Here is a 26,693-nt window from a genome sequence, read left to right as displayed (position 1 = left end):
GTATTTCRTATGATAACTAAGTGAATTTGGGAGTTGGGAAGACAACATTAACTTCTCTCAGGGAATCAATCAAAATGAGTTCCTCAGAGTCTTTGCAATAAGGAAAGGCTAGGCAATAAGGAAAGTCACAAGATGGCTTTGGGAAGAGGTGTCGTAAAACTAGTTGCTAATGAAAAWCGTCTTTCTCTCCATCTTGGAAATGACAACCTATGTGATATTCTTACACAGGTCAGGACCATGATGGTAACTTGCAGGGTTTGTCCTGAGTAATTTGGTATAAAATATGGCTGCAGGTATCTTCACCTCTTAAACTGGTAGCTGAATATTCCTTTCTTGCTTCCTCCCTGCTTCATTCCTGTTCTGACATTGGAGAGGGCTCTGCTGGCACAAATTAGCAGGTAGCTCAAAAATAGCCACGGCTTCCTAGGGAATATACTGAATAGAGAATATTTGTCTGTGTACTGTGTGTGTATGTGGGGAAATGCTAGCTTTTCCAGAGTCACACTATTTGAAATGATTCTGAAAAAAAATAACCTCTGTAGATTTCAGGCCAGTGTGTGGTTTTAACCATGTGGTATAATTTATAGGGTAAACAAACTTTCAGCAAGAGCTAACTATATCAGAAAACTTGTTTAACATGCACAGAAGGCACTATTAAATTATTTCAGTGCCATAATTCAAAATGCGGAGGAAAATTCTCCTGTATTACAGCCAGTGCAAGATGGGGTCTGTAGCCAAGTACATCAACATAAATGTTGAACTGTCTGGGGAAATACAAGTCTTACACTATTACTTAGGGGAAAATGTGCACAGACATGGTGGAGCCCCTTATGAAACAATCCTCATTTTGTTAAACAATAGGATCACATTTTCAATCAGGTTATCAAGCATATTGCATTCTTCAAGCTTGCCAAGCAAAGAGAAGTATCAGCATGAAGACTGATTTATTTTTACAGAATTAATGATGTATGAAACATGGAAGTGGAAACATACATTTTCATTTTATCCTCTAATTTTTCTTTTTACATTATAAGTGAAAGGAAATGCTTGGAAGTCTTTACAGTTATTCATATCTGTTTATCTTAGAGTGATTATTGGAGCAAACAGTGTCAGGCATCGTGTTTGGATCTGAGCCTGAAAAATTGTACTTGCAGGAGCAAGGATTACTTGCATGAGTCAGTATTTTGAGGCCTGTGCCTGGTACTTGATTTCCATCATGCATATTCAGTGCCTTATAAATCATCCAGATCGAGAAATCATTTAAGTCTTTTATTCCTTTATCCTCTTTATTTATATTACTTTTAGTACCTGCTTGGATTAATTCATTTTTATATTTTTAGATTGATCCACAGAATGTTCATTAAAGGAAAGAAGTGAACTGTCTTACTGGAGATTAATTTATCTTTGCAAAGTTTGTATCAGATATATGGCATAGCTGTTGTGGATTCTGGATGTGAGAATTTGGAACTACAGGAGTCCTGATCTTAGAAACTCTTTGGAAGATTAGTGCAGGGAAAATTAAATTTGCCATCCCTGAAACCACTTTGTCCTTGCTTTCTGTGGGAATTTTTTTCCTGACTGATCAGCCCACAACTGCACTGCATACCAGACACAGTCTAGCGGTGTGTTTCCTAAAGATGTAATGCCCTCGGTTGTGCCGAGACTCCCAGCCAGCTCTCCATGCCCTCGTAAGCCTGTGGCACTTGCTCATCTTCTCCGTGGCCACCTGCTACTTTCTGTTCACCATGCACCATGTTCACCACATTCACCTCTCTTCACTCATCCTGGAAATCTGCTTCAGAAGCACAAACCTTGGAAATTTCTCTTTGAGGCAAGCGATAAGTTTAAAGCAGCATTTTTAAAATCTACCATGTGCTGCTTTTCTCTCCATAAGCAAATACTGAATCCWAAGCTAAAGCTCCCATCCTGCACAGTCCAACACTTCGTTGAAGCCATGGCATGGCTTCATTGTGTTGCTTTCTCAGTATCTGCCCCCTCTACAAGTCTGCATTAAGCACCTTGAGTCTTACTGTTGAACAAGCGAAGTACTTCACAGTTTTACGAAGTTATCGTACATTTGCGCTGAAAGGAAGCAGCCAAACCGCTTCATTGTGTTACAGGACACTCATCCTCAGCAGTTCCTTCATGAGGACACATTGAGCCCAGGGATTCAAAAACCTCTTGATCTGAGATTGCTGTCAGAGGGTCTTTGTTTTCTTTCCTCCACTCATCTAATTAGTTAGGGTCCACTCTCACTGAACTATTTAAAATACAAACACATTTTTCACACAACAGCATTTTTAGAGGGCAGTGTTGTGAAAGAAGGGGCAGAGTTTTGCTCCAGCTTGCTCCTCACCAAATACCCTTCATCCTTTCTGCAAAGGGATGAGCAGATCCCAGCAGTGCCTGAGCCTTGGAGGATCTCTTGAAATCTTTTTAGGAGTTTGCGAAAATTTCCTCATGTTAGTGAAGACTATAATTTGAGTAAACTGTTTTTGCAATGGTCAGATCAAAAAAAGGTGTTCCAAAGAAAGTAAGGTCTGTTTTGAAAAAGGAAGAAGGGACAGTATATCTACTCCTTTCCTATCCATGTCGTTCTTCCTTCAGAGCAAACCTGGCCTGAGTATATATTCTACAAATGCATGGCAAGATATTTGTTTTTAGTTTGCCTTTGATATTTTTTTTCATTCTTTTCTTCCACCTCTCTCCTCTCTCTTTTCTACTTTTCTACTGCTGCTTTCTAATGGATTATACTTTGTCTTTCAACACTTTGTTCCTTTTGTCCCTGTCTATTTAACCAAGGCATGACACTAATGACATCCACATTTGAGCTGGTAAACTCCAATGGCCTAATATGAGGCAGAAAATAGTTTTTCCCTGCTAGATGTGTTTAAGCTATGAAAACTGAGCAAAAAGCTCCCGCATCATATTAGGGAACTGTGAACCCACAGGAGGTGATGTCTCTGCACTGGAGAAACATTAACTGAGCAGTGCCCTTTTGCAGAGCTGTGTTTGGTTTCAGGGCATAAACATATATTGGCTATGAACACTGTTCAAAGAGCTTGTTAAGGAAAGGAGACTAGGGAGGGAAATAGCTCTCACGTTAATTGTAGTCAAGAGGTTGTTGGGCCTTGTTATGGCTAAAAGAGTTTAAAGGAGAGAAGTGATTTGTGAACTGGGGATAAATTATTCTCTGTTGAACTATTGGGGTGAGTTATCCTCTCACTGTTTATTTACTTGACACCCTGCAACCAAGATCCAGGCAGCTGCTTTGATTTGCTTGCTCATAGACTCTTTTGGCTCTTAAAATCCATCACCCGCCACTGAGGTGGGAGGGCTGTGGGTGCCATTGCAGCTCGCAAACTGGAACAGGCTAGASGTCCTGGTGACCAGCCATGCAGCCTGCCCCGTGGCAGGATGAGCTTGCCTTCCTTGTCCCTCTGCTTGCTGACTCCACGTGGTCCCCAGTGCTCGTGCCACCCCGGGGCAGAGGGCACTGCGGTCTGTGCCGCCCCTCCAAAGCGCTCTGCAGTCTCAGCGTCGCTCTTGTCATTGACGCTGAAGTGCAGGCTCTCCCCACTGCACTGAACTTTGTAGACAGCATTTTAGAAGTAGAGGCAAATACTTGGTGGAAAAAATGGCAGAAACATTTTTTTATTTTTTAGTAGAGTTCAAAATTGCAAAAAATACATCAGTGTAAAAGATAGTAATGAACACACATGAGCTGCCTCCACTCCAGACCAGGTTATTGAAGTTTAAGATTTACCAGATGCAACTCATTTCTAATCCACAGAAACAAAAGAATTCGGCTCTTCAGATAGGAGATTAGTCTATCTGAGGGGAAAGCAGTGCACAGAGAAAGATTTGAGAATGTCATGTTGGTACTGACATCTCGTCAAACAGCTCCTTGAAGGACTCACTTCGCTACCAGATTGAAAATGGAATAAAATAAAAGATAAAATAATATAATCGATGAATAAAATTAATGTCTTTCCATATGCACTACAGGACATGGGATAGATGAGCCAGTCCTACGTTATTTGTTCCCTGTTGAACAACTCTTTTTAATATATTTTCTGGTAYGATTTTTTAAAGTCACCTCTGCAAGTTGCTGGAGAATTATCAATCATTGTTTAACTGTGTGCTAAGTTCCCACAGCCTTTGTGTGTAAATATGCCAGCTGAAGGCTTGTTTACCAGAGAAAATACTGGTGCTCTGGCTAGGAGACAATTTTAATCAAATATGGTTGCAGTAAGCAGGTGTTTTTCATGTGGAATGTATTGGAAATGAGTATGTATCACAGAAATACTATATACTGCTCTTGATAAATAGCAGAACCCAAAATTATATCCGCTTTTGAGGTTGATCAAAGGGAAAATACGAGAAGCTTTGCGCACAATCTGGCAAAATCTGGTGGGCTTAGAGGTCCTCATTTTTATTCTACAAAAAACAAAGTTAGTTTTACAATGGGGTTTTGTAGGAACCCCGATTTCTCTCTCCCTGCAGTTCCCCTGCACCCATGCTTTCCTTTGGTCTTCTCACTCGCGCACTCTCTTTTTTTATTTTTTTTTCCTTTTTTTTCTTTTTTTTAATTTGAATGATACTTCCTTTGAGATCTTGCCAGACAGGGATATGTTGGACTGAGGAGTGATAGGAGAGTGAAGAAGACACTTGCAATGTAATGGAGATTGCACTTTTCTTGACATAAGACATAAATGATGATGTTGTTATTTTTAGGACAAAATTATCAACTGATTAGCTTGAAATAAAAAGATACTGGTTTTTTGACATATTAAACTACTTAACATACTATTAAAATAACTTGGATCGCATCTTGTTCCCATTCTACTGGAAGTTTTCTTTGGGAGCAGGATTGGACCTCAGTGTGGATGGGAGCCAACAAATTATTGGATTTGCTACAATATTTATCAAGGAAAGCGTATACATTTCCATCTATGCTTATCATATAGACACAAAATTTGGCAGCAGGTTTCTCCATTATCCCAAAATCCTCGCCTCTGTCTCAGCTATAATGAAAAACAAAATGCCTGTCAATAGAGCAGTAGTTATAATGCACTTAGTAGCAACTAAAAATTTTGGTTGCCTTGAAGAGCTTCTGATACACAGAGATTAATGGATGGCAAGATAAAGAAATTCTTCTATTGAAAGAATTCATTTTGCTTAATCTTTTTGAAATTAAGAGATGGTATGGAGACATGAGTAATGAAGTGTCCTTGCTGACTGTGAGGTACCTAATAGATAACCACAGGGGTTGCTTCTCTCTCTCCAGCTGTAATTACACTAATTACTGATACGGTGCCAGCAATGCTAAGGCAGACCAAGTGGGACAGCACGAAACAGAGGTTTTATGCATGTGGCATCCTTCTGCTGGCTGGCCGGGAGGGTGGCGAGCATGTTGGGAGACTGCCGCCTGCCTCCCCAGTGGTCTTGGGCCAAGGCTGAGGACCTGCTCCTCAGAGAAGTTAGCCCCTTCCAGGCCTCTGAGACTCCTCAGAGGGGTCGAAGTTACTCGTGTGAGTAAGACTTTGCCAGACCATGCTTGCTGTTGCATGTAATGAAAGAAAATGGCAGAGGAGGAGAAGGAAAATTTAATAAACTATATTTAAGTGTGTATAAAATTGCTGGACAAGTGGCCCTGAGTATTAAGTTAAATGGTGCTTGTAAATTCCATTTAATCTTCTGAGGTTTTCTTTTACCATAACTCTTACAGTATCGCAGAGGAAATATTTTAAAGATGACTTGCACATTTCAGCAAAAGAATGAATATCAGCTTTCAAGATTTATAGACGGGATGTTTTAAAACAAAAGATCTTCTTTTTTCCTTTGGAATTACTCTACCATTTATTTTCATTTCCCCAGGTTTTTTGTCCATTCTATTATGAACTTCTCGGGGGAAATCTATTGTTAGATGTTTGCACACACGTAGGCCCCCTTCTTCCCCCTTGATAAATGATAAAATTGTGTTCCAGTGTGTGCAACACGTTCTGGAAATGCATCTGACTTCCATTATACAGTTTGTCATTTGCATGACAACTTTTGAGTTACCACTCTCAGAGAAGTCTTACATACTACAGAGAAATGCGCTGGGAAAATGGAAACAAGTTCCATCTAAAGTCTGTGGGGTAAACTATAGACACAAATGACCACTGCTTTTTCTTACCAGTGCTTTGCTGTGTTTTTGGTATTGCTAGGCATGGTTTCTTCCTCACCTTTTCTCTTTGGCCGTATTTAAGTAGTATGTCCTACCTCTTTGATGGAATAGAAGCATGCTTTGCCCATTGGCTTTGCAAAGACAATGTTACAGATTTACCAAAAAATTGACTAAATACTTCAAAAAGCAAGAATCTTATAAATGTATTCCCATCATGCCAGAGCCAAACCTGGCAGGAAGAGAATGGCATATATGTTTGTCTGATTAATGCACTTACCAGTCCTCCTCCTTCCTGCAGAAGTTACTCTCGTGTTTGCTGTGGTATGACCCAGACATGATATGCCTTTTGTGCAAGCGTAGTTTGACGTGAGCGAGTTAATTTTCTGGGCGGCTCAAGATCACGAATTGCCCAGCAATCCCTCTGCCCTTTGCTCCAYCCTTTCTCCTTTCCATTTCCATGTGAATGGAGTGAGTGGATTTGAACTGTTCCCAGAGCAATTTAGAGAGGCAGAACTTGAATCTGACTTAGGCAGCATTTTAAGCACCCCTTTGTTGATGAATCTGTCTCACCAAAGCTGCAGCATGGTGTTGCGAACACCATGTGCTCCAAACACAGCCCAGCACAACCCAGGCAGGAGGGGAAGCAGAATGTTCCTGGAAGCCTACTGGGGATCTGGACCTTACTCACTTGTAAAATATTTAAATACGCCACTGATGAGAACTATATGAAATCAAAGACTGGATGCTGAGCTGTGAAAATACTTCTTTAAGTTCAAGGACTTCTATAAAAATAATATTTGAAATTGAGATTTATTGTGGTGGTACGTTTTCAGGAAGGAGATCATCTCGGTTGGATTGGCTCCCAGTCAAACCCTCACTTGCAAAGTTGCAGCATCCCAAACCAGCACTTCTGGTGTGCACAAAACACCTGCTGAACTCAGCAGCATGTTGCTAGTAGGGATGACTACATGTCTAGGGGATGTGTCCATGTCCAGTCACAGTGTGAGGCTGGTGGCACCACAGCCACGGCCAGGGCAGGCTGAGTTCGAGGTCCTGCTGCCTCTGCTGCTCCATAGGCTGGCCTGTGGGAAACCCAGCTCAGAGAGCCAGCCCAAAAGCCTCATCCTCCTCCAGGTCGTCTTGCTCTGCAGCTTTAGCCTCTCACTATTCATCGCTTCTGTGAACAATTGAAAAAAGTTGCCTGGTCTTGCATTTTAACTGAGTAACTCCTGCTGTAACAACTGTTTGGAGTGGGTGAAGGGTCTCAGTGACTCACCCCCTTGCAACTTTGTGCTGAGCATGGAGAGGAATAAGGTTTAAAACAGAGAAACAGAAGCAGTGGTAGGACTGCATCATCTTTTGACATTGTTAAGAGAACAGATACAGAGGACTTTCTGATTATGTCTACATTGGTGTATTATAACTGCTTTTTTATGGTATTTTTGAAAAATGTTTGAAGAATAGAAAAAAAGATAAAAATGTAGCTTGCAATGCCAAAATCCTAACAAACTCTTCTAAAAATAGCTCATTTTAGTTTCAGTCCATCTCATCTTTTCCTCAGGCCTGGTACAAGTTGAAGGCTCCTAAAAATAATATTTTGTTTTTGTTATTTCTAGAACAACTTATACAGAATGCCTGCTAATAGGGCTCTCATTCAATCATTTGTCTAGTTAGATTTGTAATGTAAGAGCATTTTGCTCTGGGAACTGATTCRTCCCTGGAGGAAGTGGGTATTGTAGTCAGGCAATGAGATTGCCCCTGCTTACACCACAGATAAATGTGTCACTCTTTCACAACATTTCTGCTTTGGAGTAATTTCATACCGCAAATTATAAACCTCTGAAAATTGTAGATTATAATATGCTGAGACAACTTCAGCTGTCACAGTATATATAAATGGCATTGCTCTAATAATGCAATCAAAAATCCTGCTTAATTCCACTCTTTCCCTAAAGTGGTGTAAAGCATTAGCTGTGGATGAAAAGACAAACAAGTACATGTATATTCAATAATAATGTCAGCTAGGCCAGACAAGAATAGGAAATAAAATGAATCCATAACACCTCTGAAGATAGCTTTCTGGTACAGGCAGTTTTCTCTTTGATTTGCCCTCATTGGCAGTATTCATTGCAACTTTAGCATGTCCACCAGATTGTCCTTTATTAATAGCTGGCCAGACCTTAAGAACAAATACACACTGTAATCTCCAGTCTCGTTGTTCCTGCAGTTGACAGTTCCATGGAGCTGAATAGATCCTGTGCRTATATGCAGGGATCTCTCACTCAAGAGGGCCTAATTTCATGTTCAGTCTTACCAGATAGTGTTTGAGAAACCTGCAGATACGGAGCTTTTGTGTGTGTCAGTGCTTTAAAGACGAAATTGGTTACCTCTATAGATACGACGACAGTGAAGCAGTCACCTTGGATTAAGGTTGCTGGCAATCTTTAAAAGCCCTTAAAAGGCTTTGAGTGTGATCAGATGCTACTTGCTTATAAATGAGAGTTAATAGAAACATTAAACAGTACAAGCCACCGTGACCCAYGTCTTTAGAATATTAAGCACATTATAAAAATGTTGAAGACCATCTAGTCCTCTGCTTTCTGTAAAATATTACCTCTTCTAACCAATATCCTGTGGGAGCAGGTTATCTATCTGAACTCTCCAGCGTTCCCCTTTCCATTGTGCATACTGTGTATTTTTAATTTAYTCCTTCACTTCTCTCTCTACTATATATTTGATGTTGATACCATACTCAGTTTGTCTTTAATTATTACATCTGCCAGGAGTGTGATGCATTTTAGAAGCTGTGTGGTTTAGTTGTTTAACCTTTGAGTTTTGTAACCGAATGAGATGACATATTCTTCATTTAGTGGAACAGGCTAAGAAGAATTATATACTCCAAGTGATAAGCTTGGAACTGCTAAAGAAATACCAAAATCCAATTTTTTTCCTCTCTGTAGTCTTTTAAACATCCATTAGTCTCTTGAAGGGAACTCATAAATCCTGCAAATTTAGTTTATCTGAAACCAACTCTAACAGTTGTCCTTCCTACTAATCATGTTTTATATCCATTTTATATTTTTCAATATTCAATAAACATGTCTTGCGCTTACTATACTTGTTAGAAAGTGTCTGCTGTATAGGCTGTATGAGGACAGTTATTAATCAGCCATTTCACATGACTGTTTCGTTAGTTTAGTAAGTATACTCGTTTATCTTTTTTATGCTTTCTTCTTTGTTCCTTTCATTTATCTAATGTGGAATTTCCTTTGTCCTTTTTGGCTTATTTCTATCAGAATATGTCGAAAAGGAATTTAATATGTAAGAAAAAAAATGTGATAACTAGAAAGGGAAAAAWATAACCCTTTGGGCTTCATTCATGAAAAGATCCTTTGCATTATGTCTTAGATCTGCATTAAAAAATAATAATAGAGTGCATTATCTAGCAGTGCTGCTTTAAAGCAGTAGATAATTTACACATTAAAGTGAGATGTAGGTTTTAAAAGTAGGAGTGTAGAATTGAATTAGAGTTAAGAGTCAGAATGATATAGTCCTGTATTAAGATGGTCTGAGTTTCCTGGGGGTTTTGTCCTTCTGGTCGGTAATGAGACTTGCTGATAACAATCCCGGGCTGCGGCGAGATGGAGGTAGAGCGAGACGTTGTGAATGGCACAGCGAGCAATGACACTGGGGAAACAAATGAATGTGTCTGCTAGATAAACAACATAAAAAGTTCCTGCTCATCACCAAAATCCAGGCCTCTAAAGATTAATATTTCCTGAAGAAGTCTTACTTTTACAAGATTCTTTATCCATGCTATGGTCTTATTTTTATGGGTTCACGTATTACAGGGAGGCATCTGCCATTTATCAAGAGRTTAATGACTAGTAGTTTTGTGTCCAGATACTTTCTAACCACTGAGCTGCCCGACAACAGAGGTCACCAAAAGACGGATGACTTACAAACCAGTTTAAAGATCTCCTTGCACTTTCTCTTTTTAAGAGCACCAGCAAGGCTTGGAGCCTTCTGATATTTCACCACTGGGGATATTTGTCCCCTCCTTAAAATACCTYATACTAGGAGGCTTCTGTGATTTACCGGTAGTCTTCAAACAAAAAAACTTCCTAACGGAGCTTTCATTGATTGCTACAGTTATTTAAAGACAAACAATAAAAAATCATAGACTTCAGTTCTGTCAAAGCAAAAATGAAACAGTAATTGCAATTTGTGAGTCTCCTGCAGTGAGTAAGGGAGGTCAGACTAGGAGAAAGGAAGCCTACCAATTTCAGTGGCTGTCACCATGGGTCTTGGTGAGACTTGCAGATTCAGTCACATGTCATCTTGCGATATAAGAATTTGCCAAGGTGAAAGTGATGGGTGTAAGGCAGAAGTGTGTCCAAAAGGAACATTAGTTCTGAAGACAGCCACCAGACAAAATCATGAATATATGTGAAGCTGTAGGTGAATGTTTGTAGTCATATCTCTGTAGACACACAGACTTACAAAGAATGAGATCATCTCTGCAAAGATGTAATAACAAATAATATGGCATCTTACCCCATATGTTTTGACATATCCAAGTCTTGTATTAAAAAAAAAAAAAAAAATCTGATCTGTTAGAAGTTTCTTTCCCCATTTACCAGGGGCAGGGAGCAGTAATGTGACATTTCTCTGTAGAAGAGAAAGGAATAAGAATCACAGATTCCTAGCTTGAAACACTTTTGTGCTTCCTGAAAGTCCTACTGTATCTCCTGCCAAAAGATCTATGATGTCCCATCAAACCTCAAACAGTCTTCTCCTCTTCTTGCTGTTCMCCACTCTGCATTGTATGTTCAGTATGACAGGGACTGGTAGAAGGCCTCCAAAAATACTGGCGATATCCTGGATCACGAATGAAACGTGGAGGCTTTTTCAGCTTTCAGCAGTCTCAGAGCTGTTTTCTTTCCCCTTCCTGGTTTAGAAACACAGACAGATGTATATGGACCAGTTGCTGTGGGACAGTGGGCAGATAAAAGAGGGCATGAAAGAAGGGCTGACAGACAGACTTTATGATGGACGGGTTTGAAATCATTTGTCCTTACCTTGCATCATATAAGAGGACTGATACATGCCTATATATATAGAGTATTCATCAGTTTACTTGTAATAGGCCTGATTCTGATGTTGTTGAATTGAAAGGAGAAGGCTTCTGATTTTGCTGAAGATTAGATTCTGCCCATTATGTATAAAGTTAATTCAGTAAATGTAATTCTGTATTGCCTCTTTTTGTTTTTGCTTTTTTTTAGAATGCTTGAGGATGATCTGAAACTCAGCAGTGATGAAGATGACAATGAACAGGTAAATTATATTTGATATAGATTTATAGAACATAGAATCAGACAGAGGTTTTGCATCAAAACGATTTTGGGGTGCTGCAGCATTCTTTATCTTAGATCTTGCTTGCACACAGAACCACTTCTGAATGTTTTACAATTATTCTTAAGTCCTTCTCCATGGGAGGAAACTTACTCTGAAACAAGAATGCATTTTTTCTTGCTAAATTTTTACTGAATTCACTTTGGAAAGTGGATTAAACTAAAMCAAAGTACAACTTAATTGCCTTGGAATAAGAGACCAGACATGGCTTTATACAGGAATAGCTAATGGTCTCTGTGTTTCTGACCTCTCTTACAGTATATTAACTGTGGAGCTGCCTCTACTTATTTTCCACTCAATTTCTGAAATTGTTGACCTGTTGAAAGTGGAAGTAAAATGACCACATAAAACCACTATCATAACTGCAGAGTTGTTTTTGCACCTTGCACTCCTTTTCTACAATTGCAGCCATGGAGATTGGGTCCTGAAGTTTTGTTCCAGTCAGTGGGTAAAGAGATGGGAGTCCTTAGTCAGTAATCCAGTGATTCCTGTTTGTAGAGAAGTCAAAACTTCAGTACGTAGCTGTAAATCAGTGATGGAAGTCCCTCAGCCTACTTGGGACATTAATGAATGAATGAAAATGAAGAATCATTTTCAAAAAACTGGTCATTTCAAAAAGCTGATGTCATTGTTCATCCTTCCTACTTTATAAATATTTATGTCTAATGCTAGGAGTTGAAGCTGGTAGAATTCATATTCTCAACATGCTTATTAGAAAGAATTTGCTACTTTGGGTTAAATCCATCCTTCATTTTACTTCATATGTGTAAAAGAAACAAATGTGTGAATGGTTGCAGCAAAGAGGAAAGTAATGCTATAACTCAGCATATGATCATCTGTTCAGCCTTGGAAACGTTGATCATAAGTGATTCTTTCTTCCTCATTTATTTTTAAACCACTTGAATGTTCCTCTCCAACCCACCTAATCCCTCCTTTAGGGTTGTGCCAGGAAAGATTTACCTTCAAGTGTCAGTTGACCCCTTTAGTCCTACAAGTCAGTATTTTTTAGCACCAAGAAAGCCTTGCACACTCATCTGAAGCCAAAGGATCAAACGTCTGTACCTATGCAGTGCACTGTTGTATCCTCATATGTGGTTTGTGTAACCAGCAGGTTTCCTGATTCATTGGAATCTTGCCCAAATAAGCCTAGAAAATGACACTGTGATACTGAGAGGCCCAAAAATTTCAGAATGGTAATGTATTATTGGGCAGGATTTGATTTTGTTTCCTTACAGTGGTTGTATTCCACTGACTTCAGTAAAATTACTCCAGATTTACACAATTTACCCTATTAAGATGAAATTGGACATCAGTGCCGAACGAAGAAGTAAATGCATAGGCTTTTGCTTGCTGACATCAAATGAAAAGCACCCAATAACTTGAACAAGCATCTCTGATGTTAGTCCCATGCAGGGAAGTCACCACAGGTGTATCTAAATGTCACAGTAGCCTCCAAGGGCTGATTTGGTAGCCCCCAAAACAGTGCTGTTGTGGTAYGGTGTGTGCCTGCTCCTACCCAGGGATAGCGTCATCCTGGAGAGCAGCGTTCTGCTGCGTCCAGTTCAAGAGCTTTGGCCCAAGGCCCTGTGTGATGGAGATGTACCTGAGCTGTAGGAAGCCTCAGAGTGCATCACAGCTTCACATGGGACTTTCTAGTAATACCATTGGCCACATAAAGTTCAGGCAGACAAGAGAGCACAATAGGAGCATTCATGTAATTCCGCAAATTTTTATAATACATGTGTTTTATAATACATACTGTCTTTTGGCAGTGGGAGCTTCGTCTCACTCTGAGTAATTAGAATTGATTCAAACCTCATAAACTCTCCTAGATACCTTTTTAAGAAACAAATTATTGTCTGTGTGTTTAGGGATTCCAAACATGAACACTTCCAATCATGTAAAAAATAAATGGACTATATGGACAGGAAGCATGCTGAGCAGATTTCTTTAGTGTCCTGCTCTTCAAGGGAGACCTTCAGTTTTCCTATGTACAGCACAAATGTGTTGTTGTGTTTCTATTTGCATCATAAATAGAGGGTATAGACAATGTTATCTACATTGTAGGAAAGCATCCTATAGCTTTTTAGGTTTCCTGGATGAATGACTATATGTATCTGTCCTTTTAAATCTTTGTCGTGCGCTGCATCCCATATTAGGGCCTTGCAAAGTTGGGCAGCATAGCTCTGCGGCACCAGTCAAGCATTACACAGGCAATGCCTTCACACTTTAGTGGTTTCTGCCATGTCRCTCTAAAGTGAAGACAGGAGCTTGGAATAGAGAGAAAGCTTCATCTAGCCCACTGGCCAGACACATAAGCATCAACAAAGCAGCTGCAATGGTTTTTGACTGCAAAAATGTTATTTTCCAAAATCATATAAAATGTTAGTTTGTAAGAGCTGGATCAAGGCAATTACACTATAAAAATTACAAGATACTGTGTGTTCAGCTGCAGGGCCGGGGTTGGAAATATACTTTTTTTTTTAACATAAAGACTTTACAGTCAAATGACYATTGTAATTCAGCTGTACATGTGTGCATATTCTGACAGGGACAGAAAAGATAAAAAATCTCAGCTTGGAAACTTTGCAACAGTTTGTGTAACGTTTCTGTAAGGAAGCAGTCTCTCTACAACTTTCTAATTTTTTTCTACAGGCTTGCAACCAATGCCAAGCATGAGCTACCATTTACTAATTTTTTATTAACAGAAACAAAATATTTAAACATGAACTATGTTATCTTTATCTTTTTTATTTGTATTTTAAGGAAAACGAAATTCTTTGAGAATAGTGTTGGATAGGGAGCCCTAGGAACCAAAGGCCTGTATTTGTCCATTGAGAATAGCTAGCAGAGACCCTTCAGTCTTGCACAGCAGGCGCAGTAGTGACACTGATTCATAAACGCCTCTCGATCCTGACTTCCAGTGAACGGCTGTAGTATGCAGAGAGAGTATTGTCTATCAGCCTTTCTTCTGAAGCTACCAGTAGTGCCATTTGTCATGGTGGAAAATTGTTAAAAACTTGTCTGCAGGAAACAAAACTCCCTTGTTGAGTTCTCTCACTCCTAAGAATGAGCATTCTTATTTCTGGTCAGTATTGCATTCAGATAGGGGTGCAGGGACCTGGAGTTTGTACTTCTACACCTATTTATTGGCTCCTTCCTCTTGTCCCCACTGCTGAGGATAAACTCAACACATGAGATTACTCTGTTCAATCATATAATTAGGTTGAGTTCAATTTTTGGATAAGATGATGACTTACAGATTGAAGTTGCTGGATAGTATTCATTCTTTATACAATATTATCAGGACAGCTGCTGAACACGCTGCCCACTTTTAGCATTCTCTCTTCGAACTGGAGAATACCTCTTAAATTAAGCAGTTAGGCCTTTTTGGTTTTGCCAGAAGAGCTTAAGAAGTGTGCATGATGACAGCCTACCAACATATCACCATGAAACAATTCCTGAGAGCAGGTGGTACGCTTCAGTTTCACCCYAAAGGACCAAACGGGTTCCAGCTAGTAGAGTTGACTAGAGATGAGAACTGCTAGTGCTAAACTGCTGCAGCTTGYATGGAAACCTTGTGGTTTCCTTCCTGTTAGATTCCAGTACTGAGAACTCTGGGAGTTGTGAGTTTGATGTAGAAGTTGTGGGATAAATWTCTTTGGACTGTAACATGCAGGAGGTCCAAGGAGATGATCATCATAGGTCCCTTCTGACTTCAAATCAGGAAATCTTTGGACCATATTGATCATTACAGTAGAGCATGAGTCAAGTTACAAGTAACTCCATCCCAGCTGCAAACTCAGTCACCGTTTTCTGGGCCTTGCTTTAGCGACTACAGTCCTCACCTACACCTAACACATATAAACATGTCCCACAGTATCTTCAGTGTTGGCACTTTGGAGCTTACCATATGACATGTTTGTCCCTTAGACAAATTGCTGATTCTTATGTCTTTCATTGTGGGTGATTTGAGATTAAAGACACATAGAAAACGACGGGTTAGATCTGGAATCAATTTTCATTTACAGCTGAGAAGCAGTTATTGATGCTGTGCTCACAGTTCAATAAAAGATCTAAAGATATAGACCTTGCATTTCTCTTTCAATATAAGCAATATAATCAGTCTCAAATGTTTTTACAAAGAAAATTGTATTGACAGTTTTATTAAAATTGCTGTCTTTAAAGTTTTAAGTTATCCACAATTTGACCCACTTGAATTGTTTTTAACATGCACACTGACCAACCCAATAGATTTTTATGTCACATATTTATAATACCAGGTACACATCTGTTTAATGTATTATTTGAGAGGTATGGTTGTGTTTAATTTAAGCATTGCCTTTTAAACTTACATGTTACTGTCTCTGCAAGAAACTTTGGCATATGCATCAGTATTGCATTTAGAGATCCTATTACACAATATTTTCAGATTGGCTACAAGAGATACAGTCAAGGCAAGTGACAGACATGTTATTAATAAAACCATTAGATGACAAGGCATTTCAGGGATACTAATGTTAACTGTTAACTAATGTTTCTTAAGGGAGGATGGAGCTTTTAGATAGCTTTATTACTCAGTGGAAAAAAGAAATCAGAAATTAGGAAAGAGTAGTGAAGATTTTTAATTAGTTAGTTCAGCTAAAAGAGCTCAGATAAAACACAGGTTGGTATTTTTGTTCTTTAAAGCACTTCTGTATAATTCAAATTAGCTTTGAGCTCGAAGGCATCTAAATGAGTTGTGCCTGGATACAGTATTTTAAGTAGCTGTAGTGTACCCAATTTTCTTTAACCAGCTCCTCTTTGTTCTTCTGCCTAAGGAATAGTCCTGTTAACTTTTGAAATGCATACTTAATTTAAAGCACATTGCTGGCAATCTCTGTATTTTTGAACTACAGAAACTTTGATACTAGTTACAGACTTGCTCTATTACTTTCAATATTTTACATATATAGTGTTTTTGGCAGAACAATTCAATTAGATGTTTTTATCTATTTGTTTTTTTCTCCTTCACTTAATGATTGCCCTTTGTATGTACACTTCGGTGATAGCCATTCAAATACAAGACATGTATATAATCCATGGCCCTGATATATCTGTTGTATTTTATCCAAACATACTTTTTTTTCCCACTTGGCTGRAGTTAGGTAATTACGTACAAAATGTTTGACTTTGTAGTTAAGTCTAAAAATGACTTTAGCCATAGGCCGARCTTTGGATTCTTGTAATGCATACTAAACTTAAAAAGCTTTTATTCAAGTTAAATTTTTTAAAAGTTTATGAAATTCAAAGATACAGTATGCTTTCATCATGTAAACACCACTTTTTAAAATGATACAGTGACCAGTTTCACTGCAACAGTGGTTATCCCTCCTGTGGTAATTTCCCCTGTTTTTCAGCTGCATCCTGAGCAAGTTGTTTACCTCCCCAAGGTTTCTGTACATTTCCATTTACTTTGTTATCAGCAGAAAGGCTGAAGAACAGCTCTTCAGTAATGACATCAATACTGCACACACAGCAAGAGAGGTCGCCTTGTCAAAGCTATAGAAAAATCAGATGGATTAGGATGAAACTAGGTGCAAAATAACTTTGATAGAGTCTTTTAATGTAAACAGTTTATCTGTCATTGGTTCCACTGAAATCCCAGAGTGATGCAACATCGGTGGCTGCCACAGCAGAATGTGTTTTGATGAAGAGCCCACATTGTAGTGTTTAAGACCTACAGTTGTGTTTTATAATAGTAAGGAAATGTTTTCATTCAGCCATTAATGAAAACAGAAGCTATTAGGATGATACATCCTCGTCAGTCTATAACCATGAAAAATCCTTGCATGAAGATATGTCTCTTCTTGCTACCTCAGTCCATTTTAATTGATACTCAAATTATTTTATTCTGTACAACACTAGTTGAAATGGCCATATATCACCGACTGTGTAAAATGAATACTGCAGCTTCTGTTAGACTAATCTTTGGTAATAAGAAATTTGATGGCTGACATTTCTAAGGTGGTAATTCACACAGTAATGACATAGGTTCATATCATAGTATTTGTTTATTATCAGCAGAAGTTTTCAGTATCTGCTGTGAGATCTGAGGTGAGCTTGCTGTGGTTATGAGTGAGTAGCATGGCACACACTAAAATATACAACGTTATCAGAGGCTTTCCAGTCTTTCAAATTCACAGAATTTCATGCAAGTACTTCCACACATATTGCTGTTGTGGAAGTTGTCCATCAGTGAGAAAGGGGATTAATATAGCTGCCAGGACAAGCAGTTGCTGTATGCAGCTCTGTGCTGCAAATTGACCAAATGAGGTTTGCCCTGAAGGTTGCAGCCACACTCCCTCCAGGGCTCTGGGGCCTCAGCTGCCTCAACCAGCMCGGCCAGCCCCTGAGTCGCAGCTTGCCTGGTACGCACCAGCAGCTCAGCGTCTGGAAAACCCTCTGCCACAGAGGGAAAAACAATGCAGGAAAAGAAAACACTGGCAGACAGGCAGTTCTAGCAAAGGGGGAATTAAATACTTGAAAAGATGGATAAACAGAGCTACAGGAAGTCCTCTCCTCACTGCCCCCAAGTAAGCAGGCACTTCATAGTTCCTCAGTGCTCTCTTATGCAGGTGCCTCTCTTTTGTTCAGCTCTTCAGGCCACCAGCCTGAGGCAGCCAGGCTCCCTCAGCCATGCCACAGGACATCATTCACCTGAAGCACAGGCATTAAATACAGACCTGGTGCCTCTGCCACCAGTTAAGTAGAGGTGGAGAGGCTGGCAGTTCCTCAGCAGGGCCGTAAGGAACAGACACTGGAGATCTTGGGTAAGGGGGAGGAGGGAGGTGAAGCTTTCAGTCAGCAGGATGGATCATGTTGTCTCTGTGAGTGCGTGCCTGTCCATCTGTGTTCATATAAAGCAGTTTTTGTTATAAATATAGACAAAATACATTTCTGCAGAGCCTTTTGCTATGTATGCCACTTGTGCACAAGCGCTGTATTTTTTATTTTTTTTGGCAGCAAGCAAAGGCAGCAGCAGCAGGTGAGATAATTAATTCACACCAGCGTTGTTGTTTTAAGAGAAAAGCCAGACTTGACCATACTGTCCTATAAAAAATAAATCTGAAGTCTGTGGTATCTGCGGACCATCTCAGTGCTCAGTACTCACTAATCYGACCACATAGGAAACATTTATCTCCCTTTTCTCCTCGAAAGGAGAATGTGATTTTTATCATGCATGCCTTGTGAAGCATTTTAGTAAAGAAATTGTCTGGCTTTCTTGTGCTGGCCATCTGCAGTGTGGTGCTTTTGTAAAAGCCTAAGCAACTGTCTGTAAACTTCAAAACCGAAATTCTTGGTTGTTTTTCACACCGATGGAGTATGGTGCTAGTGCTGGCTTTAAGACTAGGGTTAGCAAATGTCTGAGCAGAGCAGCTCATAGGTGGCCAGCAGGTGATGAAAGGTGATGAAAAGGTATGATAAACCCAGTAATTAGCTTCTGTCAGCCAGAATAAGAGGGAGAAGAAGTGAAAGTTAATCTCCCCTGGAAGAAGTCCGGGAGGATAACAATAATGAGAACTAAATACCTTAATTTTTCTTACAGTGAATGCATCTGCCACTGAGAGGTTTGCTGGTGCTGGAGGTGCCCCATTCCCTACCAGCAGGATGAATCTTCCCAGAACAGACCTCCTGYGTCCTTGCAGGGACACAGAGAGATAGTGCAATGGATTTGGGCAGGGGTCCCTCCCCGGGGGCATTCCAGGTCAAGGCAGTAGTATTGTGTACAGTTTTTGGAGCTGCACAGTTTAGGAACTGGCTAAGTCTTCTACGCAATGTACTAAACCAAGGTCAGCAAAGAGTTATTTTGTGTGTGTTTGCCTCTACCACTTCTGCTGCCTGTTTGTAATGARTTAAATATTCAGTATAGATTAAAATCCTTAAAATCATTAGTCCTGCATAGGAAGTAAATGGGAGGCATTAACAACAGCAACATCACATCTTCCCGGCACTGCCACTGCTGTTGTGGTTTGACTCTACCCTTTTACTTTGCCAGTCTGGAGAACTACTCATTAATTTAGAGTAGGGAAGAGGCTGAGAACAGGTTGGACTCCCCGAGGAATGAGATAGTGGCCTTTGCCACCAAGGAGACTCTGAGGGCATAAACTGCAAGTGAACAAGGGTAAGAGAGGCTGCCGCAGGGAGGCTTGCCAATCCCCATTTCCATTTTGATACAGGAAATTTTAACCAATGTGAGTGCTGCAGAAATGAAAATTAGTAAGACATTGCACACTGAAAGCACCCCTCATTGTAAGATCTCAAAATATCAGCAGTATTCAGCTAAGTCTCAGGGATGTAGATACAAAGAATTACTCTCTGTATGTTAGAATTGAGGAAAATGAGCCAAACATATTATGGAGTTTGTAGCTGTACAGTGAAGTAGTAGGAAATTCTCAGGGTTTGAATCTAGCCTTTTGCTCCTCCTTTCTTGCTTCTTGGAGTAGTGTAGAGAGGCTTCTTTTTCTCTTTTTCTTTTTTTTTTTCCTTCTAATTGCTTCTTGACCTTTTCTCTCTGTTTCTTTTGCCTCCTCAGGATGTTTTAATGTGGGATTAACATGTAGAGAAGGGCTCTGGAGTAAACCTAGCAAATAATGGATTTTCTGATTTATTAGCCATTTGGAAGGTTGAACATAACACACATTTTAAAAAATAGACAGTAAAAAATAAGAAGATAAATGCTCAGTTTTATCACTAGCTAAATGTTTTATTTGTATATTTTCAAAATAAGATTTTCATCCTGTAGGCAGGCAACATTTGTAATGAATTTGTAACAAATCATTTGCAAGGAAATGATGTTTCAAACTAGAATTTCAATTTAGAACTTTTTTCTTAAAGATGGAACATTCAGTACAAGGATATATTCATTTTCCAAACAAAGCAGTTCTTATGAAAAATCAGGCATAGCTCTAATCAGGGGTTCTGGCCTGCAAATCTCTGACCAATGACAGACAAAATCAATTAACATCTTTCTGCCTCGATTCTGCAACAGTACAGTGGAGAGTATTTAAATCTACTGAACTTCACAAGAGATTGTGAGAGTTCATTAACATTTGTAAAGTAACCTGAAAACATCCTGGAAAGTGAATCAGTAGAATTAGTAGCGCCAACTACAAYTGCAATTCCAACTTCTTTGTTATAAGGAGAAGTCAAAAGTAGTACTACTTTTTGCAGCTTCAATCAAAAGCATTTTTGAGAGAATCCAAAATGTATCAAAATAAGTGGAGAAGGAAGGCAAGTGACTCTTGTGTCAAGGTACTTTGATACTACAATCCAAGTTGTGCCTAATATAAGCGTATGTGTATATGAGTTATACTTAAAATCAGGCCATTTGGTGACAAATAGCCATAACTGTTTGTATTGTAAAGGTCACCACAGAGCTTGGATAAATTGAAGCTAGTGCCACAGAAGCAATAGTGTTCATCTTACCCACAGTAGGTAATCTAAAACCAGCTCAGGTATGTCTACACAACCAACAAGCTCTCCTCTGAATGTAGTATGCACTCAGTAGCTCTCTTCTTCTTTTATGGAATAGGCTGTCAAGGATGGGAAGTGGCCATGTTTTTCATTACATGCTTCCTCAGTTTGATTTCCATCATTGGCCTGAAGTTAGCTTGGGGATTTGGGAAAAAATGACRACAGAAGACCAAATATATCTGTGGTGTTGCTCAATTAAAAACAGTACACTTACATCAGGGATGAAGGTGACTCCTAATCCACAGATGGTCTGTTTTGGAGTTGGTCACTTAAWATTTGTTTTTCATTTTACCTAGCCTCAATAGCACCAACTGAAATTAAATTTCCAACTTAGTAAAATTTAACCCTAAATGTTCTTGGACATCTCTCTGTAAAGCCATGAAGATTACAGCATTGCTCAAAGCAAAGATGAGAAGTTCTCTGTGTAGTTTCTCTGTGTAGTTTATACACAGCAAGAGTCCAATGAACCATTTTGATTTGTAGATAGCACATGTGTAGTGACTTGGTCTTTCACAAAATTAATCGCAGCTGATTCCAACCTTACTGATTCTATGATTCTATGATTCATCCCTCATATCTGGCTTCTGAAGAGAAAGTACTTACTTTATTAAAATACTACAGGATGTGGAAAGGATCTTCTTGCTCCATTGTTGTTGGTCCTAGATGCAGTAGCATTGGGCTTTTTGTCCTTGGCCTGAGACTGGCCGAGGAAAACACGGACAGAGTCTCAAATACGAAGTTGCCAACTTGATGTCAGTGGCGATTAGCAAGAAAGAAATACAGTCTCCCCTCTTGACATTAGGGGATAGCTAGAGGATAGTGTAACCAATGCAGTTTAAAAAAAGGGGGGGAGGGGGAGTACACCACACTTACACGTTATACGTGCATATATCGTCATATACTAATCCTCATATTTGGGCTTCCTAATTCCCGGTACAATTTTGGATAATTTCTTTCTTGCATGCTACGTTCTCCTCCTCCACAGGAAGTCATAGCTAAGACCAACTGTATAATATAGAGCCAGAGCACAATACAGTACAGCAGAGTCCATAATTAGTGGGTTTTGGTTCTTTATATAGGATCATAGGTGAGGTATTCTTTATAAGTGAAGGAATATAGGATAACTTCCAAGACAAACAGTAATTAACAAAGAATCTGCTATAAGTCACTAATATGGAAAGTTTCTCTGCTTTTGTTGGAGTATTGAGTTGAATCACCAGGCATCTCTTTTCTTCCTGCAGGACAGGAGAACACCATGGTGGTTTATAACTTACTTATATGGAGTTGGTTAGCTATTGCCCCCAGAGTATGAGCTGATTAAAAATGGGGAGCTGAGCCCATGTGAGGTTCACAGCAGTTCTGGGGAAAGGTTAGAGCATGAAGGCTTGCTTCCTTCCACCTACAGGTTGGAGGACTTGAGGTTACATCTGTCTTAGCTGAAGAGACTCTGGGAGCCTCAGCAACTGACTTGTTGCTTGGCCGACCATGGTGGTTCTGAGTGAGAGACATTTTTTTAAAAAAAATACAAACTTTTTGTCAAACTTCACTTCCTCAAAACCAAATAATTTTCCCTGAAAATCTTGTTTTTTCAGTTGTGCAATGGAAAAATTGAAATGCTTGTTCTCAAGGTCATTCTTTTGTGTAATAGTTAGATTTCCACTAATTAAACAAGTTTGTGGGTATATCCACACTGGGGATCAAATGAAGTACAGTGCAGGTGGTTCCAGAACTAGTGCCAAAGCAAATAGTGCCAAAATGAGGAGTAATACACCATAAGAGGCAAAAGTCTTTGGCCATTATAAAAACCATGGGAAAGCATCCCCTGGTAAATTCCCTTTGCTGATTTTTCCTGTATAGCTTACTACTTTTCATATATTCTTCATCTTCTTTCTTCTTATTCACCACTAGCCTCAGCTGAGGAGAGAAGATGTTAGAGAGACGTGGCACAATTACATGAAGGCCATAATTGTAAAAAAAAAAATCAGAAGGAAATTACAAATTAAAGTGGAATGATTGTCTAGTTCAGTCTGGCTTCCATTTTCTAATCATCCTAAATTATTTTAATGCACATTTTCAAGCTCAAAATTAGCAAAGGTCCCATGATGTAATTCTCCCAGCACCCATTGAACRTTACATTATACCAGTTCAATTTCATTCCAATCTTTTGCAGCATCATTTCCCACTCAGAGCACATGTATCGTGATTTGGGAACCTCCTACTTGCTCTATTTCTAGATAATACTTTTAATGCATGAAGTTTAGGAATCATTATGGAGTAAAACCAGTTGCTTATTTGTAAAAACCCAGGAATATAAGGTAAACAAAATAACTCTTAAAACATGTTTGTCTTTGAAATATCTTAAATTAATAATCAAAAGCTCCCATCAAGTCTAAAACAAATCAAACTCAGTCATGAAGATGAGAAACAGGAATTATTAACTGAGTAGCGAGGTTGATGGAGGCTCAATGAGATCATTTTGTTCAAAGATTAAAGGCGATGAGCACCGAAATAGTTGAGGAGGATGGCTATGAACACATCTGACTAGAGCTGCTAAATTCAGTAATGATCAAAAGTTAATTATCAAAGCAGAGAGAACTACTCAACACAGACAATTTGAGTCAATAGCTAAGCAGCCCAGAAAAAAAGTAATTTGGAAGAAGTATTTTCCTATAATGAAGTTATATAAAAGACATGCATTTCAAAGAAACCTGCCTAAAACAAGATTGCATTCTTCCTGATCAGAGAAAAATAATTAGCTCTAATTGACAGACCTGCTGCACACCAAATATTTTCAAACAATATGTTTCTGCATCAAAGCTTAATGTGTAGAGTTACTCAATGTCACTTTGATTTTGCCTTTCTTTATCTTCTGCCACTGGGCATGCTCATGATATCGCAACAAATGCACTTTGAAAAATGAATGAGCAACACATACAAGACAAATAAAAGCAGAAGGCCAGATCCTGCATTTCTTTCTCAGAAGGAATTCCAGGCATTTATTCTGTGCTATGTTTAACACCACCATGTTCCCACTCAGTGGCAAACTGATTCATTTGCAATAGGAAATGTCCGGTTGCKTTATCATCCACCATGAAATTAGGCTGGTGTGTAGACTGACCTGTGAGCTGAGACCTGAGAGCTTGCAATATTCTTTTAAAGCTATGTGTAAGTGAGTACATGTGTGAGGACGCTCTCCCCACAGTATGTGTCCTTTCTTAACAATTAGGGAAATGCCTTCTCCAAATAACATAGGAAAAAACTGAGGGGAATTCTCCAGCTAAAAATCTAAGAAGAAATATGTGCTAGATTCTTCATAACCCTAGAAAATAAAATGAATCTATAACTCTTTGTCCCGAAAACTACCACATTTCCCTCTGGGTGAACTGTTGCCATCACCATAGTCGAAAGTCAAATGCCCAGTTTAGACTCTGCTCTTTAATATTCCATGTCTTTGACATTGCCAGTTCTCATGCTTTGAAATATCTTCATCTTCTTTAATCTTTCATGCAAACAGTTTAGCTCGCACCATCACACACATATTCTACAGAATACCTTCTGCTTTACTGTGTATTAATCAGCTGCAGTGTTACTTCCGTGTGACTGCTGACACTTTACACTATTCTATTTTCTCTTCCTTATATGTATTTTGAAAGTGGGGTTTTTAAATTGATTTTTAAATAATTTGGGGGAAGGAGGAAGGCCTGGATCTGAGATTTGGATACAGGTTTCACATGCCTGAACTCAGAGTTGTTATAGTCCAACTATTTGATATATAGAAGGATCAAGCAAAATAGCACTCTACAGTTAGAAAACCTTCTGCTGTAATGGAAGGCAGTTTATAAGGTTTAAAAATAATTTTAGTTCCCTGCAGGATGGGAGTGAAACTTGTCATTTAATGGGAGGCTGGGGTAACTTAAATGCCATTTTTAATGCTGTTTTAATCCGTTTTAAATGAAGCATTTGCGTGTTGTTACATGTAGTTTATTACTCAGARGGATTTCTTAGTAACACTCTTTTGAGTCTGCATGTGCATGTGGCAGCTGAAAAGGGCGGATTTGAGAGAGTATCATTGGAAGGAGGCAGAAGTCGCAGTATCTCACTAATGAGGCAGGGACCCCATTTCATCATGGGCTGGTTGGAGAGGACAGGATTAGGCTTGGGTGCGTAACAGTGATTTGTGCAATCTTAACTTTAGCATTTCCTGAGGTTTAATTGTTTTATGTAGCAACTCTACTGTACAATTAATGTAATTGTTTCATATCATGCATTCATTGATTTATGCTTTAGATAGAAAATGTAATCCACGTAGAACAAAAGCATCCTTTCTTGCACACAGAGAGCCACCCCAGAAAGTTACTGTTGTCCTGCTTGAGTTCTCGCAAGCTTTAATTGCTTCTCTCAAATGAAAACTCAATATTAGGGATTTCTATGGACTTAAAACATAAATTTTATGTTTGCTGTGGCTGGAAGCAAAAGTGCCAAAATGCCATGTATTTTGAAAAACTAGTCCCATGGAGGAGCGCGCAGGAGAACTCATTCTGGAATTCTGTTTGGGATTCAAATGTGCAGGTCCCAGAGGTTTCTCAAATCCCGCAGTTTTCATATGGGATTTAATTCCGTAAGGGTTTATGTGAGCATTTTTCAAGACCGCTGATATTAGTAGTTGCTATGTGGGAGCCCTAAGCATACCAGAGTCTGAAGTCCCTCACCAAAACCTTTCAATTTTTGTAGGCTTTATAAAATATTTGTCGAGGTAATTAAGCACTAAGACTTTCCGTAGTATAATAGGTTTATGGATCAGTTATCTTAATTCTGCCTTTCTCTGCTGCCTGTGCTGGTAATCTCGCTAACCATCTGACCGCTTTTCACATTTAAATCTATTATGGTCAGGTTCTGTAAATACTAAAAGGAATTCTCCAAAATGATACGACAGCACGGGTTTCTCTTGAGGTGATATTTGCAGCCCTTCCTTGTTAAAATGTTACTATTTCTGAAAAATTCAGAGGGGCGGCGAGGTTCGTTCAGATTACATAATTATGCCACAGAAGCATAAAAAAAAAGAAAATCTGCACTAAAATCTGGAGCAGCTCAGCCCGTGTAGTAGACGGTGGCGGCTCTGCCATCGGTGCCCCCAGCTGCGTTGCTTAGCAACATTTTAATTCAAGAAGAATCGAAGGAGATGAAATCCCCGTGGAGAGGGAAACAGGAATAAGAGGGCCGTTGACAGATGATCTGAGTTGTTTCTTCTAATATACTGTGAAGATCACTGGCTCTTTTCATGAATGATAAATGGACTGTACACAGATCAATGGGTTCAGCAATAAACTGGAACCAGGCTCCGCGTCTGAGGCGCTGCGGGCCGAGGGGCCCCGAGATTTACTCGTTTAGGTGGTTTGGAGTGTGTTTTCTCAAAGGTTTCACGAGAGGAAATTGATCTGAACATTTGGTCATCCCTTGCCCTTTTCTGCTGGCAGACAAGAAGGGGTTTGGAGGGGAGGCAGGGCCCGTTCCTGCCGGCGCTGCCTCCCGCCGCGGCCGCCGTTCCGGCTGCGGGCGGGCGGGCGGGGAGGGTCGGCCCGGACCCCGGGGC

The 26,693-nt window shown here is 39.5% G+C and overlaps 1 protein-coding gene across 1 annotated transcript in view; it reads left to right on the top strand.

Annotated features, from left to right (window-relative positions):
* Positions 1-26,693, top strand: part of AFF2 (ALF transcription elongation factor 2) — a 241,974-nt gene that overhangs the window by 142,636 nt on the left and 72,645 nt on the right. Inside the window, exon 8 of the mRNA XM_085319728.1 lies at positions 11,458-11,509. Coding sequence (XP_085175854.1) covers positions 11,458-11,509 — 52 coding nt within the window. The remainder of the gene's footprint in view (positions 1-11,457; positions 11,510-26,693) is intronic.

The sequence above is a fragment of the Rhea americana genome, unplaced genomic scaffold (genome assembly GCF_003343005.1).
Source record: "Rhea americana isolate MKP2758 unplaced genomic scaffold, rheAme1 scaffold_6, whole genome shotgun sequence".
In the NCBI taxonomy this organism is placed as follows: domain Eukaryota; kingdom Metazoa; phylum Chordata; class Aves; order Rheiformes; family Rheidae; genus Rhea; species Rhea americana.
Note: the sequence above shows the minus strand (reverse complement) of the source record. Positions and strands in the feature narration are given on the sequence as shown.